Source organism: Scaptodrosophila lebanonensis, unplaced genomic scaffold, assembly GCF_003285725.1.
Source record: "Scaptodrosophila lebanonensis strain 11010-0011.00,11010-0021.00 unplaced genomic scaffold, SlebRS2 tig00001412-arrow-pilon, whole genome shotgun sequence".
NCBI lineage: Eukaryota > Metazoa > Arthropoda > Insecta > Diptera > Drosophilidae > Scaptodrosophila > Scaptodrosophila lebanonensis.
In genome coordinates, this window is record NW_022060739.1 from 5,613,010 (window position 1) to 5,627,420 (window position 14,411).

The window sequence follows — 14,411 nt, forward strand, 5'->3', positions numbered from 1 at the left end:
TGCCGGTGCGATGACTCTTTATGAAGTAAGCACATAAACAGCTTTGGCCCTAACCACATATTTATATATATATATATTGCCGGCTACTACGTTGTAGCGTCGAATTGAACTTTGTTAAATTCTTATGGATGTGTATATAAAATTACAATTACATTAGTGTTGCGGATTTTTGTGTTGCGTGTTTCAGATCCATAAAACTCTGTATCTTTAATGTCGTGCCCATTGTTAAGTCAGTCAAAAATGAAAATGGATAAAAAATATCCCAAGCCAGAGGGCGGCGCGTAAACAAAAATGTGTAAATGTTTGAAACGCGCCACGTGCTGGCCTTGGCGACGTCACTTCTTTATCGCAAATTAGTTCTTCGGGTCGTATACGTAATTTTACTTAGTTTTATTTTTATCGTATTTTGCATACACACGAACACACAAACCGAATCATACAGAAACTATTGTATTGAAAACAATGTGATTGTCGTTGAAACAAACAAATCTTATAGCAGTTTGTATACAAAGCAAAGCAAAGGCAAAGCTAAGCCGGGGCTCCCAGGCTTTAAGTATTGTTTCCCATGTAATACTAATGTAATATATAGTATGGTGTGCGCTCATTCTATTGTATTTTTGAAAATTGTTCGTTTGCTAATAGTTCAAAATAGTCGTTTGTTATTGTTGCTATTGCCATTTGCCGCGGTCAGCGTTGCGTTTGTTTTAGAAGTTGTTCACGTTTTTGAACATTTTTAGTTTGCTTCGTGACTTTAATTGAAAATACGGCAATTGTCGTGCGTTCAGTGCAGGTGTGTATGTGTGTGTGTGTGTGTGAATGAGTGTGTGTTTAATTTAGGAATGTATCTATTTTGCATATTGAATACGTCCAAGCGCATCGTATGAGTTTTAAGGTATGAATAAGCCTGCGAATGCCGTGCGTTTGCACAACCTTTGCTTTCTGTCTGTCTGTTCTCCTTTCACGTTTCCCCCCTACATTCACTTTTTGCCTCTCTATTTTTCTACGATTGGCTGCCTGCATTAATTCACTTTTCACCCATCATCATAAAACCCTATAACAACAATTGTGCTGTGCCTTACAATTCCCCTTGTACCTTTGACTGTGACAACAACTATAATATAAACGAAATGTTAATGATCAAATGTGTGAATTTATTAATTTTTTTTCTTTTGCTTTTTGTTATTCTTTTTTTTTCAATTGCATGACTGTATTTTCTTGCCTGAGTTAAAGTTGAAAATGATCGGCTTAACCGGCACGCTGAACTTAACAAGTTTTTTTGTTCGTTGCTTAATCAAGCGTTCGCAGAACCACTTTTAAAAACCAGTGCTTGGCCATGCCTTTGGCCAACAGTAAAGCAACACACAACTTGTCGTTTAAAAAGCCGTTGCAGTTGGGTAATTAATGTGCAAGGGGGCCCACATGTCTGTGCGAAAAATAGCTGGCATTTTTACATTTTTATTCACGTATTCGTTTTATTTTCCTTTTTTTTGACTCAAACTGGTTTTGTGTTTTATTTTTGGTAAATGCACAACAGCACTTAAAAACAAAGTCAATATCAGTTAACAAAAAATTCAAAAAAAATGCTTTAAACTTCTTGATATGTTTGCCAACATGTCATTTAACTCAGACAGTGCAGAAGGTTGGGTGTAAGGCAAGACATTTAACACGGACGGGGCCTTAGGTTTGCTCATTTAATATCGCTGCCCATTATCCCCATTCTATATGTACTATAATGTTTTCATTTATCTGTTGGTGTCTGGTTAAATGACACATTTTTGCGGGGTCGGGCCAATACAAATGCTCAGCGGGTTAATGCATTTTTAAAGGCTTTTTTCACTCAGCGCCGGACTTTCACAAAGGAAAATATTTAAACATATATGCATGGAGGCATGATGATTCACTGCTGCCTGATTTGGAGAAATCTGTAAGCTGTACATCCACATTGGTTCAGACATAAACTCTTATTGTGGTTAATTTTTGCACTTATAATTCTTAGAAATTCAATTTCACATTACCTTCAAACTTTGCTTACAAAGTTACAATTATTCGCTTAGGTTGTTCCCAGTCATTTCTATTGACTAATCAGTTTTAATTTGAAGTCTCGTTAGATGAGCAAACAGAAAATCTATTTTCACGATTATTTGAAACCACAAACGTTGATTCAGCGCTTATTAATTGCGCAGGCTACTTCTCGTTAAACCTAAATATTTGCAGAATAAATATACTTAGAATGTATAGAGTGGGTAAATTTCTTTTCATTAAAAGTAATTACATTCTCATAAAAGGGAATTCAATTTAGCGCTTAGCAGTTGGAGAAGTTTTAAAGAGATATGAACTTTCGTACTTATTTTGGTTTCCTTACACTGTTGAAGAGGTATTGTCTTAGCTATAATAATCAATGTATACTAGTTTGTAGCTAAGTAAGAAAACTAGAAAATGAAGTTTTGTATAAAAATATGTTCCTATTAAAATGTCATTCTAAAAATCGCAGAGAGTTAAAGAATTTCTCGTCTAAACAACATCGAACATAATCGATAGAATTTGCATTTTATTCGAGAGCTACGCTAATATTTTAACTCCAGCCTAACATTTATTAGCTTCATATTATTTCCCATATAATGTCTTGATAGACTATTTATAAATCCTATAATCTCACTTTTCGCCATTTAGTTGAGTGTAGGTACATTTATTCCGCTTGGTTGCTTTTTATACCCTGTACCCGTTGGGTAAAAAGGGTATATTAGGTTTGTGCAAAGTATGTAAAATGCAGAAGGAAGCATCTCCGACCCCATGAAATATATATATTCTGAATCAGCATGACGAGAGAAATCGATCTAGACATGTCCGTCCGTCCGTCCGTCTGTCCGTCTGGATGAACGCAAGGATCTCAGAAACTATAAAACCTAGAATAACCAAAGTTGGTATCCAGATTCTCCTAGGTCCGAGAAAGGACGAGTTTATTTTTTATTAAAAATTTTCCCCTCCTTCCCCCGCTACAGAATTTCGTCAATAGCGTCCACATTTCAAATGCTACCTTAACCAAACTTAACATAATTTATATATAATTAATAGTTTATTAATTTATTATTATTCGGCAGCAACAAGTTCGCTCTTCTTCTTCCTCTTTTTGCTTCTGCTTTGGGCGCATATAACTCAGTGAGGGAAGTTTACCTGGGTACAGGGTATTACACTGTCGGGCTTGCTCGACTGTAGCGTTCTCTCTTGTTTTTCTGTTCCATTTCATTAATTTACTCGATTACACCTACTGGAGAGGGGGAACTGACCTGTGTCAATGCTGTTGCAATTAGCGAGTTCCAGCTAATTCTACATGCTGTGTCAGCAATAAACCAAATGATAGTGCAATATTAATTACCCTAATTGCTTTTGTTTGGCTTGACAATTTGCTAACTTGCGAATATAGCACCTAATGATACATTATCTACCACCTATTGATTAGTATTAACACAAAGTGAGAGTTCATTTTTTGAGAATCTAAAGAATAAAAACCGCAGTTCGCCGCAGTTCATTTGAATCATCTAGACTGTCTAGACGGCTTTCGATCAACTTTGAAAATTTCTATATCAACAAAATCGCGGTGTGTTAGCTGGCTACTTAGCATATCGGTTTATTGACGCATACAATTTGCATAATGCCAAATCACTTCGTAAACATGGGCATAGTTTTATGAGCTTCCATATGCACACATATATATAGTATATACTATAGTATAGTATATATGGCATGCCGCTATGCGATCGCACAGATCAATTGTAAATATTTGCTCATATTTGGCTGGCAGTCGGTCAGATTAATGGCTGCTAGATAGACTAAGCAGGTAGGCTAGATGAGCCATAAATCAAAGTTTATGGACGATTTAAAATTTTAACGCCTTTAAATGGTTGACTGATTGATTAAAGAGGGAAATTGCTGCTTTTGGGTGCACATACGAGCATTTAGCTAATTAGTTAAACTGCCTCTCTCTGCTCGACGCCCGTAAAAACAGTGTTTTTATGGTGGCTTTTGCTTTCTAACCTTTGTTTTGTTTTGTTTAAAATCGATGTTTAAATAATGCTTAAAAAACAGGCACGGCCACATTCCCCTAAATTGAGTTGTTAAATAAAAATAACGTATACGCCCTGCAAGTTCAAAGCGACAGCCACTTTTTTGTTGCAAATTACGATTGCTTGTAACAGTGTTGAGTTTAATTGTCATGCACCGCCTTTTAATTCTAAACAGCAAATAGTCATTAGCAATTCTGAGCAAACAAAGATAATGGATAACGCCCATAATTGTGAAATTAAAGCGCAATACTTAATGAAACTTTAAAATAGGGGAAAATAAAGTTGAATGCCGCAAGTGGATATCGCGAAATAAAGAAAGATGGAATTGTAAGTCTTTTAAGAAGAGAAAGATGAAATTATAACTCTTTTAAGATTTTTTTTTTTTTTTTTTTGGGTAAGATTAGTATACGGCTGCGTTTGCTTTAAGCTGCAACCATCCACTTCAGGCATCAAAACTTCTTTAATATTATCTACAACATGAAGCTAAAACTCTTTATCCACCAGAAAAAATTTTAAATTAAATTTTATTTTAAGTAGACAAGACTTTTGAGAAATTAAATGCCATCCTAGTAACTGATTTAAAGGCCGTCGAAACCGCATGTTTCTACACCCGGAAGGTAGTTTCAAAGTATATAAGATTAGAAAACTTTTTATGAATCGCACAAAAAAAAGTATAAATATTTTTAATGAAAATAAGAACAAAACTACAATTAATATTAACTCCATAAAGGAATTAATTTACTTCAATTTATATACTATAATATTATACTTGTATTATAGATAACTACAACATAAGAAGTTTATACACCCACAAGAAAAAAGTGTAGATATTAGGATTAGAAAACTTTTTATGAGTCGCACAAAAAGAAGACACAAAAGTAAAACTTTTTAATGAAAATAAGAACAAAACTAAGAATAATACTAACTCCATAAAGGAATTAATTTACTTCAATTTATATACTATAATATTATATTATAGATAGCTACAACATAAAAAGTTTATACATCACAAGAAAAAAGTGTAGATTTCTTTAATATAGGGTTAGAAAACTTGTCATGAGTCGCACAAAAAGAAGACACAAAAATAAAACTTTTCTATGAAAAATAGTACACAACTAGGAATAATAATAAATTGATTTATTTATTTCAATTTTCATTCTCCGTTACAGCTTCTCAGCTTGCAGACGTACCTGAACAGCTTTTAGGCGCTTTATAAGCCAACACAAAAATAATGACCCTCTTGCCAGATATCAAACCCTCCGATGCTGCCTGTTGCGGCGGTGGTGCTGGCAGTAGTAGCAGCAGAAGCAGTAGCAGCAGCAGCAGTAGCACCACAGGCAGCCACAAAGGTCATGTTGCTGATGGGCAGGGAGCTGGTGGCAGCTGCTGCATTGGCATCAATTGTTGCACCACAGCGGCCAGCTCGGAGATGTCAATCGATGAGACCTCCTCGACATCGTCTGGTGCATCGGTGACGAAAGTGACTAACAATTTGGGCGGCTTCCAGCCGTACAACTACAAAGATGCTGTGGCGCATGCCAATTTTGCAGAATGCCAACCCATCGACATCGAGTTCGAGAATGTGCGTTACTCGGTGCGCAAGTTTTCCTTTCCGGAACGCAAGTTTGGTGAGTAACACGAATGATTGAAATGCGGTCAGTGACTGGACTGCACTGAATTGCACATTAACTGACAAGTTGTTGATCTCTTTCATTGCAGTTACCAAGGAAATATTACATGGCCTGAATGGCAACTTTCGTTCCGGTGAGCTGACGGCCATCATGGGACCCTCTGGAGCGGGCAAGAGCACTTTGCTCAATGTAATGTCGGGTTTTCGGTAAGTCGCTTCAATCAAGTGTGACAACTTGAGTGATTATTGTAAATATTAATGCCTGTAATGGATCAAGCTGCACTTGACTCTGTGCAAAATTGTTGCCTGTGCCATTAAGCGTTACTTTTAGTAAACAACAATAAATACATTAAATGTGCAATTAAGCTTAAGCTATTTGCTTAGCGCCAACTATAGCAACAATATATACAAAGTGTACTTAATTGTTGCTGCTGCTGCTTCTTGCTTTCTCTAAACGATTTTTAATGGCAACAATTGGACGCACAATCCATGGATATTAATGCAACAATTGCAATTATTGAGTTCGTTCATTCATTCATCCATTCAATTAAAATTTCCCGGGTGTTAGGAATGTGGTGTAATTTGTTGATAATTGCATTGCTAATCCATAAATGCGCATATACATACTATATGCATGGAGATTGAATCTGTAGTAGCCGTTGAAGCGACTAAAAGTTATTCAGCAGTTCGAGCACTTTGATGTCTTACTGATCTATATGAGACAATTACACTTAAGGCCTGGGGGCCTGACAATTACCTTGGATTGTTGGATAAATAACTAAGTGCAAAAGGCAATTGACAGAAACTGACACTTAAAGCGGAAAATTAGTTTAATTTTAAACAAAATTAACCAAAATACGGCTTGCTTTAAAGCCACTTACGTCAATCTCAAGAGAAATTTGTTATTCAAAGCGAGTATCGATTGTTTGTCTTATCCAAATATATATATATATACGTGTACATAAGTATATAAGTAATGCCGTTGCTTAATTACCTGCTATATTCATGGGTGGGTGAGAAGAATGTTGTCCGCACTAAGCTCGAAATTTTGAAAAGCCCTATATCTACAAAAATTCAATTCTTTAAAAGCTTTACAAAAAAAAAAACGAAGTGCGATTCCGCAGTTCCCATCCGCATTGTATTAATAACACCACGTAATAAGTACAACTGGGAATGACCTTTCAGAAGATACATTCATTAATAAATACATATAATACATGCAGAATGCTCGACAACGTGCCATTTAAGCTTTAACTATGCGTATGTGATATCTAGATATTTTCCTCTAAACCGTGTTTACCAAAGAGAATTTATTTTGCTTTAAATATACAAATACGAGTATGTATATATATACATATAATTTAATAATTTATATAATTTAATTCAATGATAATATCATATGTTTGCTTTTGAATTTATAATGCAATCAAAGCGAACTTTATTGAGAATTGGTGTTCGTACAACAAATTTATACAATATTTAACAAATATTCTTGTCTGTGTACTTAACGATCCAATAACTGCCATTGGCTCCTTTTGTCCCCAATGCATATCTCCTGTCCGCCGTGCACTGGCACCGACTCACGACTTCGTCTGTCTATATAAAAAGCTGACTTCTCGCCTTCAATCGTCGACTCTTGACCTTAGGATTACACCCCACCTACTAGATACGCCGCCAAGGGTTCCCTCGATTAAACCAAAACTTCCTTGTGCGCTTAGGCCTGATATAGCTAATCGTTCGCGCAACTCAAATCAAATAAAGCAGCTTAACTCTGCTGGAAAATAAATTAAAAGCGCTGCTCCAGCCAGAAATAATTTAAACTGTATCCCTAAGACATGGAGCCTATGCCAGCAATTCTTTGTGGGAATGCCAAATCCAATTCAATAAAGTTTCTCTGGCTTATTCGTGGCATGCCAGATTGTTGAAAGTATTCCAAGTACTTCTAAGTACTGTAACCATAGTCTGCTTTGTCCGGATTTCTTGAAAGAGTATCGCTCTTAGCTAATTGCAATTTCAATTTTCTATCAGAAATATTTACATTTCAAACTAGAAAGACATACATTATTATTCAATTGCTTGTAATGACAGCACATAAGAGATTTGGTTTCATATTTCAAATCTAAAGTTAAATTAAAAAAGCATTACTGCTAGTGTGTGAGTTCAGTTCTACTACTACTATATTTTCGAACCCATTTTACTGACGTAAGCCGAACGGACTTTAAGCTTCTGAATTCAATTCGCAAGTACTCAGTAAACCATTAAAAAAGCATTGCAAGGGTCAAAGGTCTTGTGAAATAAACAAATGCGCGGGCTTGGTCACATTAAAAAAAACAAGTGGCAAAGCTAAAGTCGAGTGCCTCGACTTGGAGTACTCTCTACCTATGTGTAACTATGTATGTAAAAAAGTTGATCCAAACAACATATAACTACTTTTTAAATTGAGCTACAATGATGACACGGATGATAAAATGAACACATAATCACTAATTGGACGCAATTGCAAATTGCAATTTGAGTTAAAAATTTTAAGAACTAAGGGAGTTGTGAAAAATTATTAATAGCGGTGGAGTGGGAGAATGGAGGAACATTTTGAAATATGAGTGGAGGGCGTGCATCAAAAAAATTAAACAAAACTCATATATATATAAAGCATCTGTGTACAAAATTTGTTGTCTCTAGTTCTTATTATCTCTGAAAACCAGGTGTTCATACGGACGAACAGAGCACAGAGCTAGATTGACTTGTCTTGTCATGCTGATCAAGAAATTCCATCTAATTCTGTTTTGATCATATGGTATTTTAAATCGTGCTAAATGGAATAAAGTCGTGCAACCATATATAAAATTTTTCATTTTCACACCGTGTAGAAACAGAATTCGGTGTATATATAGTACTTTAGAGGGTGCGCCACACCTCCTTTTTTCTCTTACATTTTCGACGTCCCGCAAATCGAATATACCTTTTATGTAGGTATAGAGTATAAAAACAATAAAACACACACTGTTCGCTCGCAGGCATACGGTGCGTATGAGTCATTGGACTGTTACAAAATTCTATACGAACTCGTATACGTACGTGTTAGATTAAACCCCCCTACCCACGTCCCCATTCAAACCAGCATAGGAGTTCACAACTAAGTGTGTTTGCTTGTTTTTTTACGCTGCTGATTAGAGTTACAGCAGCAACAGCAACAACAACAAGAAGAACAACAACACCAACTACTGCTACAACAACAAACACTGAGTAATGCGCAGCAGCAACATCTGCGAGGCACAGCTGATGCTACACTGATAAGTCAGCGCTCACACACACACACACACACAGAAACAGTTACACACAGAGGCACGTGAAAACGTGAATCCGCTTGACTGCAAACGAAAAGCGAAAAAAGTGAAAAAAAAACTATTATCGAATGATGCGCGTGTAAATAACAACAGCAACAACAACAATAACAATAAGAATGGGAAAAGCAACAGCCGATTGTCTGAGCTGTAATGAAATGACATGCGCAGCAAATTGGGCAATCTGCGGCTGATTGATGAATTGTCTATTGACAAAATTAGAGAGGCCTTGACATACAAATAAAAAAGTTGCTAAAAATATACACACATGTATGTACATATGTGTCTTAGATCTAGAATAGAAATTGAAATGTACATACAAGTATGTATGTATGTGTTAGAAGGCAATCAAAAATGGCCTTTTCGCTTCTGAAAATTCGCACGGATTGTTAAATTTATTATTGAAAGATTTTCAAAGGTCATGATTGGATCGTGTAGAGCATGATGCGGCGAGTAGATTAGACAGACAGTTGGGACAGACAGAAAGTTCAATGAGACCTACATACATACATACATAAATAAATATACATAAATTTCTGTTAGTGCCCCCGGATCTCCAAAAGCATTGCAGCTGATGATATGAAAGGGCCCTAGTTTTCCTACAAACATTATTTTTATTCATTCATTCTTATTATTTATTATTTTTATTCTTCATTTTTAATATAAATATTGAAATACTTGTAAATTGGTTGAAATTGATGAGAATTACATAATTTTTCGAAACATGACTTATGTAAAAATCCTTTTTTTTTCAACATTCAACATTTTCAAATAAATCTTAAGCAATGTTAATAAAGTGAATTGATTTTTGACACAAAGAGGTAAGAACAATTTGCTGGAAGCTTTAAGACTATTCAACTAGATATAAAACAGCACTAGCTCTATATATAGTACTATACATGCAATATAAATATTGTATAACAATTCAATACACATTCAGATGAATTCATTCATATTAGAAATGTAATTTCGGCAAATGTGAAAAAACTGACTTGTGTTTGGATCACGCCGCAATTGTGATAGATAGATAGATAGCTAGATAGATAGATAGCTAGATAGATAGATAGCTAGATAGATAGATAGCTAGATAGACAGTTTGATAGATAGATAGCTAGATAGACAGATAGTTAGATAGATAGATAGCTAAATAGGTAGATAGATATATAGATAGAAGGATAGATAGATAGGTAGATAACTAGATAGATAGACAGATACTTAGATAGATAGATAGATAGATAGATAGATAGATAGATAGATAGATAGATAGATAGATAGATAGATAGATAGATAGATAGATAGATAGATAGATAGATAGATAGATAGATAGATAGATAGATAGATAGATAGATAGATAGATAGATAGATAGATAGATAGATAGATAGATATATATATAGATAGATAGATAGATAGGTAGATAACTAGATAGATAGACAGATACTTAGATAGTGTGATAGGTAGATATATAGATAGAAGGATAGATAGATAACTAGATAGATATATAGCTAGATAGATAGTTAGATAGATAGATAGACAGATAGTTAGATAAATATATAGGTAAATGGATAGATATATAGGTATATGGATAGATAGATATGTAGATAGATACATCGATAGATACATAGATAGATAGATATCAAGATAGATATATTTATTTATTTATTTTTCATCGACAAACAATGCAGTCGATGTACATAAAAAAATCAATACAATAGAGAATTTAAACTAAGTAAAACTAAATAAATAAAAATGCCTATAAAAATGACAAAAATATCTAATAACGAATCCGGCACGGTGGGGGAATTTTATTTGCCAAGCGGCCATCTATGCCCCGATACATAAAAAGATAGTTCGATAGATAAATAGATCAGATTGTAAGATAGATAAATAGATCAGATTGTAAGATGGTAAGTCCGCTTATTTTTATTACATACATACATATACTATATAGTATGTCCATTCCAAAAATAAAGACCAAACAGCCTATACACATGAAGCGAAGAGTTCGTATTTAAAATATGCAAGCCAACAAAAAAAGAGTTCAGAATATTAAAAAAAAAGTAGCAACAAACACAACACAATTGATATGTTTTCCAACAGATATGTTTTTGATTCAAACTGCTTACCTTTATTATTAATATTTTAGCCCAACAAACAATTTTAAATTCATATTTTTTTTCTTTATGCGCAAATCTTTTACATACTATAAGTATAGTCGTTGCTTTGAACTTTTTGCGACGTTCGCCTTGAAAAGCGTTTAAAGTTTTCGAAGTTCGTTACTATTGCTGGTTATCGGTCATTATAATGTGAACTTGAAATGTATATTCTTAATGTGTCGCGACAGCAGCGGCAACAACAACAACACACACACACGACACAGTCACAGCAGTTTACATGCCTTACAACACATTATTGTTATTATTAAAATAATAATAATAATAATTATATTTTTTCTTGAGAGGCACTTGTTGTGGAGCAACAACTCATTTCCTTTCCATTCCCATTGGCAGAGCGCGCGGAGTCTCGGGCAATTTACGCGTCAATGGCAAACCTATGTCAACGAACTCGGAACGTTTTCGCAAACTCTCTTGCTATATTCATCAGGATGATCTGTTGCGTCCTCAGTTGATGGTTGGCGAGATAATGTTGATGGCCGCACATCTAAAGCTGGGCTTTCAAATCACCAAAGCGCACAAAATGAATTTGGTACGCAAAGACTTAGGATAATACTACATATTATGATCATTTGTTTGATTCTACTTGATTATGTGTGTGTTTCCAGATCAAACATATATTATCTCTGCTGGGTCTGGATCATCGCTTCAATGTCTACACAGCCAAACTATCTGGCGGTCAAAAGAAGCGTCTGGCTATTGCGCTCGAGCTGATAAGCAACCCGCCGGTGCTCTATTTGGATGAGCCAACAACGTAAGTGAAACACTAATTATGTACCATAGACTGTAAATATAAGTACTATATTTATATGTATGTATATTGAATATTATAAAAATTTGTATGGATGTGTGTGCAGCAAAGCTTTTAAATACAAATGCACAAGTAAACGGAAATCCAAAAAAAGCGGCCAGAAGTCAAGTTTGTCAGCATTTCCACGACAATACTGGCTGTATGTATGTGAAGCTATTTGTATAAATATATATATGTACATATGTATGTTGCTGAGGGAACCCACAGCTGGGGTCAACAAAGGCTTATCAACTTTCCTTAGTCTCTAGCTTATTAGTATAAACAGGCAAGTGTAGAAATATTGGACCTACTATATAGTGGAATGCTCCTATTCGCTGACTTTTTTATTTGCATCGATTGCCTGCTTCTGAATTGGGTTATTGAACAGGAAAAGCAACAAATCACAATTGTAGATTAGCTCCATACGGAAATAAAGCGTTTGTGAAGCTGTCTATAAGTGTAACGTACGAAGGTGCCAAAGCTTTTTGCAATAATCAATGAGAATATTTGTTGTACAAAGTTGATTGTCACATTGGCAAGAAATAAGAAACAAACAATAAACAAGGGGTTCGTTGCAATTCCTACGAGATCGAGCAAATAGATATAGAATTCGAAAGTGGAAAATATTTTAAATGCTGGCGATGATAACGACGACGTTGTTTGGAATCGGAAGCAGAGTATTTAACATAAACAAAAACAAATGCTTTGTTTTTCATAACTGGTGCTTCGACTCTACGCTGCCATTGAGCGGTCAAAGCTGAAGTTCAAGCCATAGACAACAATTACCGATTCGCTTTGCCGGCTTATTTTGAATCTCTTGTCAGGTCTTGTCAAGTCATGCAGCCCTTTGAGACATCTGCTGGTCATTTACACCAGAAGAATCGCAAGTGCTTTGACACTGCGAACCGAACGGCGTCTTGCTGTCGAAAACAAGACATTTGGAAGGGCGGGTTAATGCGAATATAATATAGTATGTTGTTATACCCTGTACCGGTAGGGTAAAAACGGTATATTAGGTTTGTGCAAAGTATGTAACAGACAGAAGGGAGCATCTCCGACCCCATAAAGTATATTCTGAATCAGCATGACGAGAGAAATCGATCTAGACATGTCCGTCCGTCTGTCCGTCCGTCTGTCTGTCTATTTGTCATTTAAAAAAATTAAAATAAAGTACAATTCCTAATACTGAAAGGCCTTAGTGTAGAGCTGGAATATAAAATATTCGACGCAGAATTTAAGTTCTCAACGTTTGTACAGCAAAATAGGTGTAGGGGACTTATCTACCAGGACACACCATATCATAATTTAGATAAATAATAGTCTGCATAACTAACATCCCTCTGAATAATTACTAAAGTTCATTAATTAGTCTGCAACATTAAAATATGAATCAATAATTTTTTGAGAACAAATTAAAAACCTGTAGGTTTATTGGCAAAATTATGAACTAATTAGGAATTCAATGAAACAAGTAGTGGACAGCACGTCTTTAATTCCTGAAAACTATATTAATATTAGTATATAAGCTATAGTGCGAAACAGTTCCGCTACGGAAATGATATAATGCTGTATTGCGAGGTCACCTCCAAGTCATAATATGATTAGTAAATTTGATTCTATTTCCAAGTATGTATATATTTTATTTACTCAGTACGAATACAAGCATAATTAATTCATAATTTCATTGATTTTTAGCACTGCACTATCAAGGCCCCTATTGAATTAGTTCAATAACAGTTTCTAATCTTTACTGATGCCGGATTCGGCTTCCTTAGCAGACAGCCCTCATTCTATAATATTGCATTCTCAGAAGAGTCGTCGCAGCTGTCATTATAGCTCTGTTTTTGTAATCTGTTGAACAGATTAGGCACTCTCTGAAAAATTTCTTTCACTTACGCAGGAGATGTCAAGGTATTATAATTCTATTTCAAAGGGAGGTACATAGGTGTCCATACAAGAGATGAATTTCTATAAATGAATTACAATTTCAACTCTTATTCAATATTTTATATGCAAGAGAAATAATATTGTACGATTCTTCAAATGTGAAATAAAACATCTGCTTTAAAATTTAAAGCCAATTTTTTTGTTCTACAAAAAACAGACATTAAATTGCATAAAAAAATGTCTACGTTGCCATTTCTTTCGTACTAACCATATGAAATATTCTTCTGTTTTTAAATTTTAAATGCATTATTTTTGGTCTAGAAATAAAGAGACAATATATTTGCATAAAAAATGTCTTCATTGCCATTTCTTTCGTACTAACTATATGAAATATCCTTTTTTTTTAATATTAAATTCATTCTTTTTGTTCTACAAAAGACAGACAATAAATTGCATAAAAAATGTCTTCGTTGCCATTTCTTTCGTACTAAAATTATGAAATATTCTTCTGTTTTTAAATTTTAAATGCA

The 14,411-nt window shown here is 34.7% G+C and overlaps 1 protein-coding gene across 1 annotated transcript in view; it reads left to right on the top strand.

Annotated features, from left to right (window-relative positions):
• LOC115632059 (ATP-binding cassette sub-family G member 1) overlaps positions 1-14,411 on the top strand; it is a 29,132-nt gene that overhangs the window by 2,543 nt on the left and 12,178 nt on the right. The window contains exons 2-5 of the mRNA XM_030529036.1: positions 5,231-5,689; positions 5,781-5,898; positions 11,541-11,736; positions 11,813-11,958. Of these exons, the coding sequence (XP_030384896.1) occupies positions 5,293-5,689; positions 5,781-5,898; positions 11,541-11,736; positions 11,813-11,958 (857 nt within the window). The 5' untranslated portion in view covers positions 5,231-5,292. The remainder of the gene's footprint in view (positions 1-5,230; positions 5,690-5,780; positions 5,899-11,540; positions 11,737-11,812; positions 11,959-14,411) is intronic.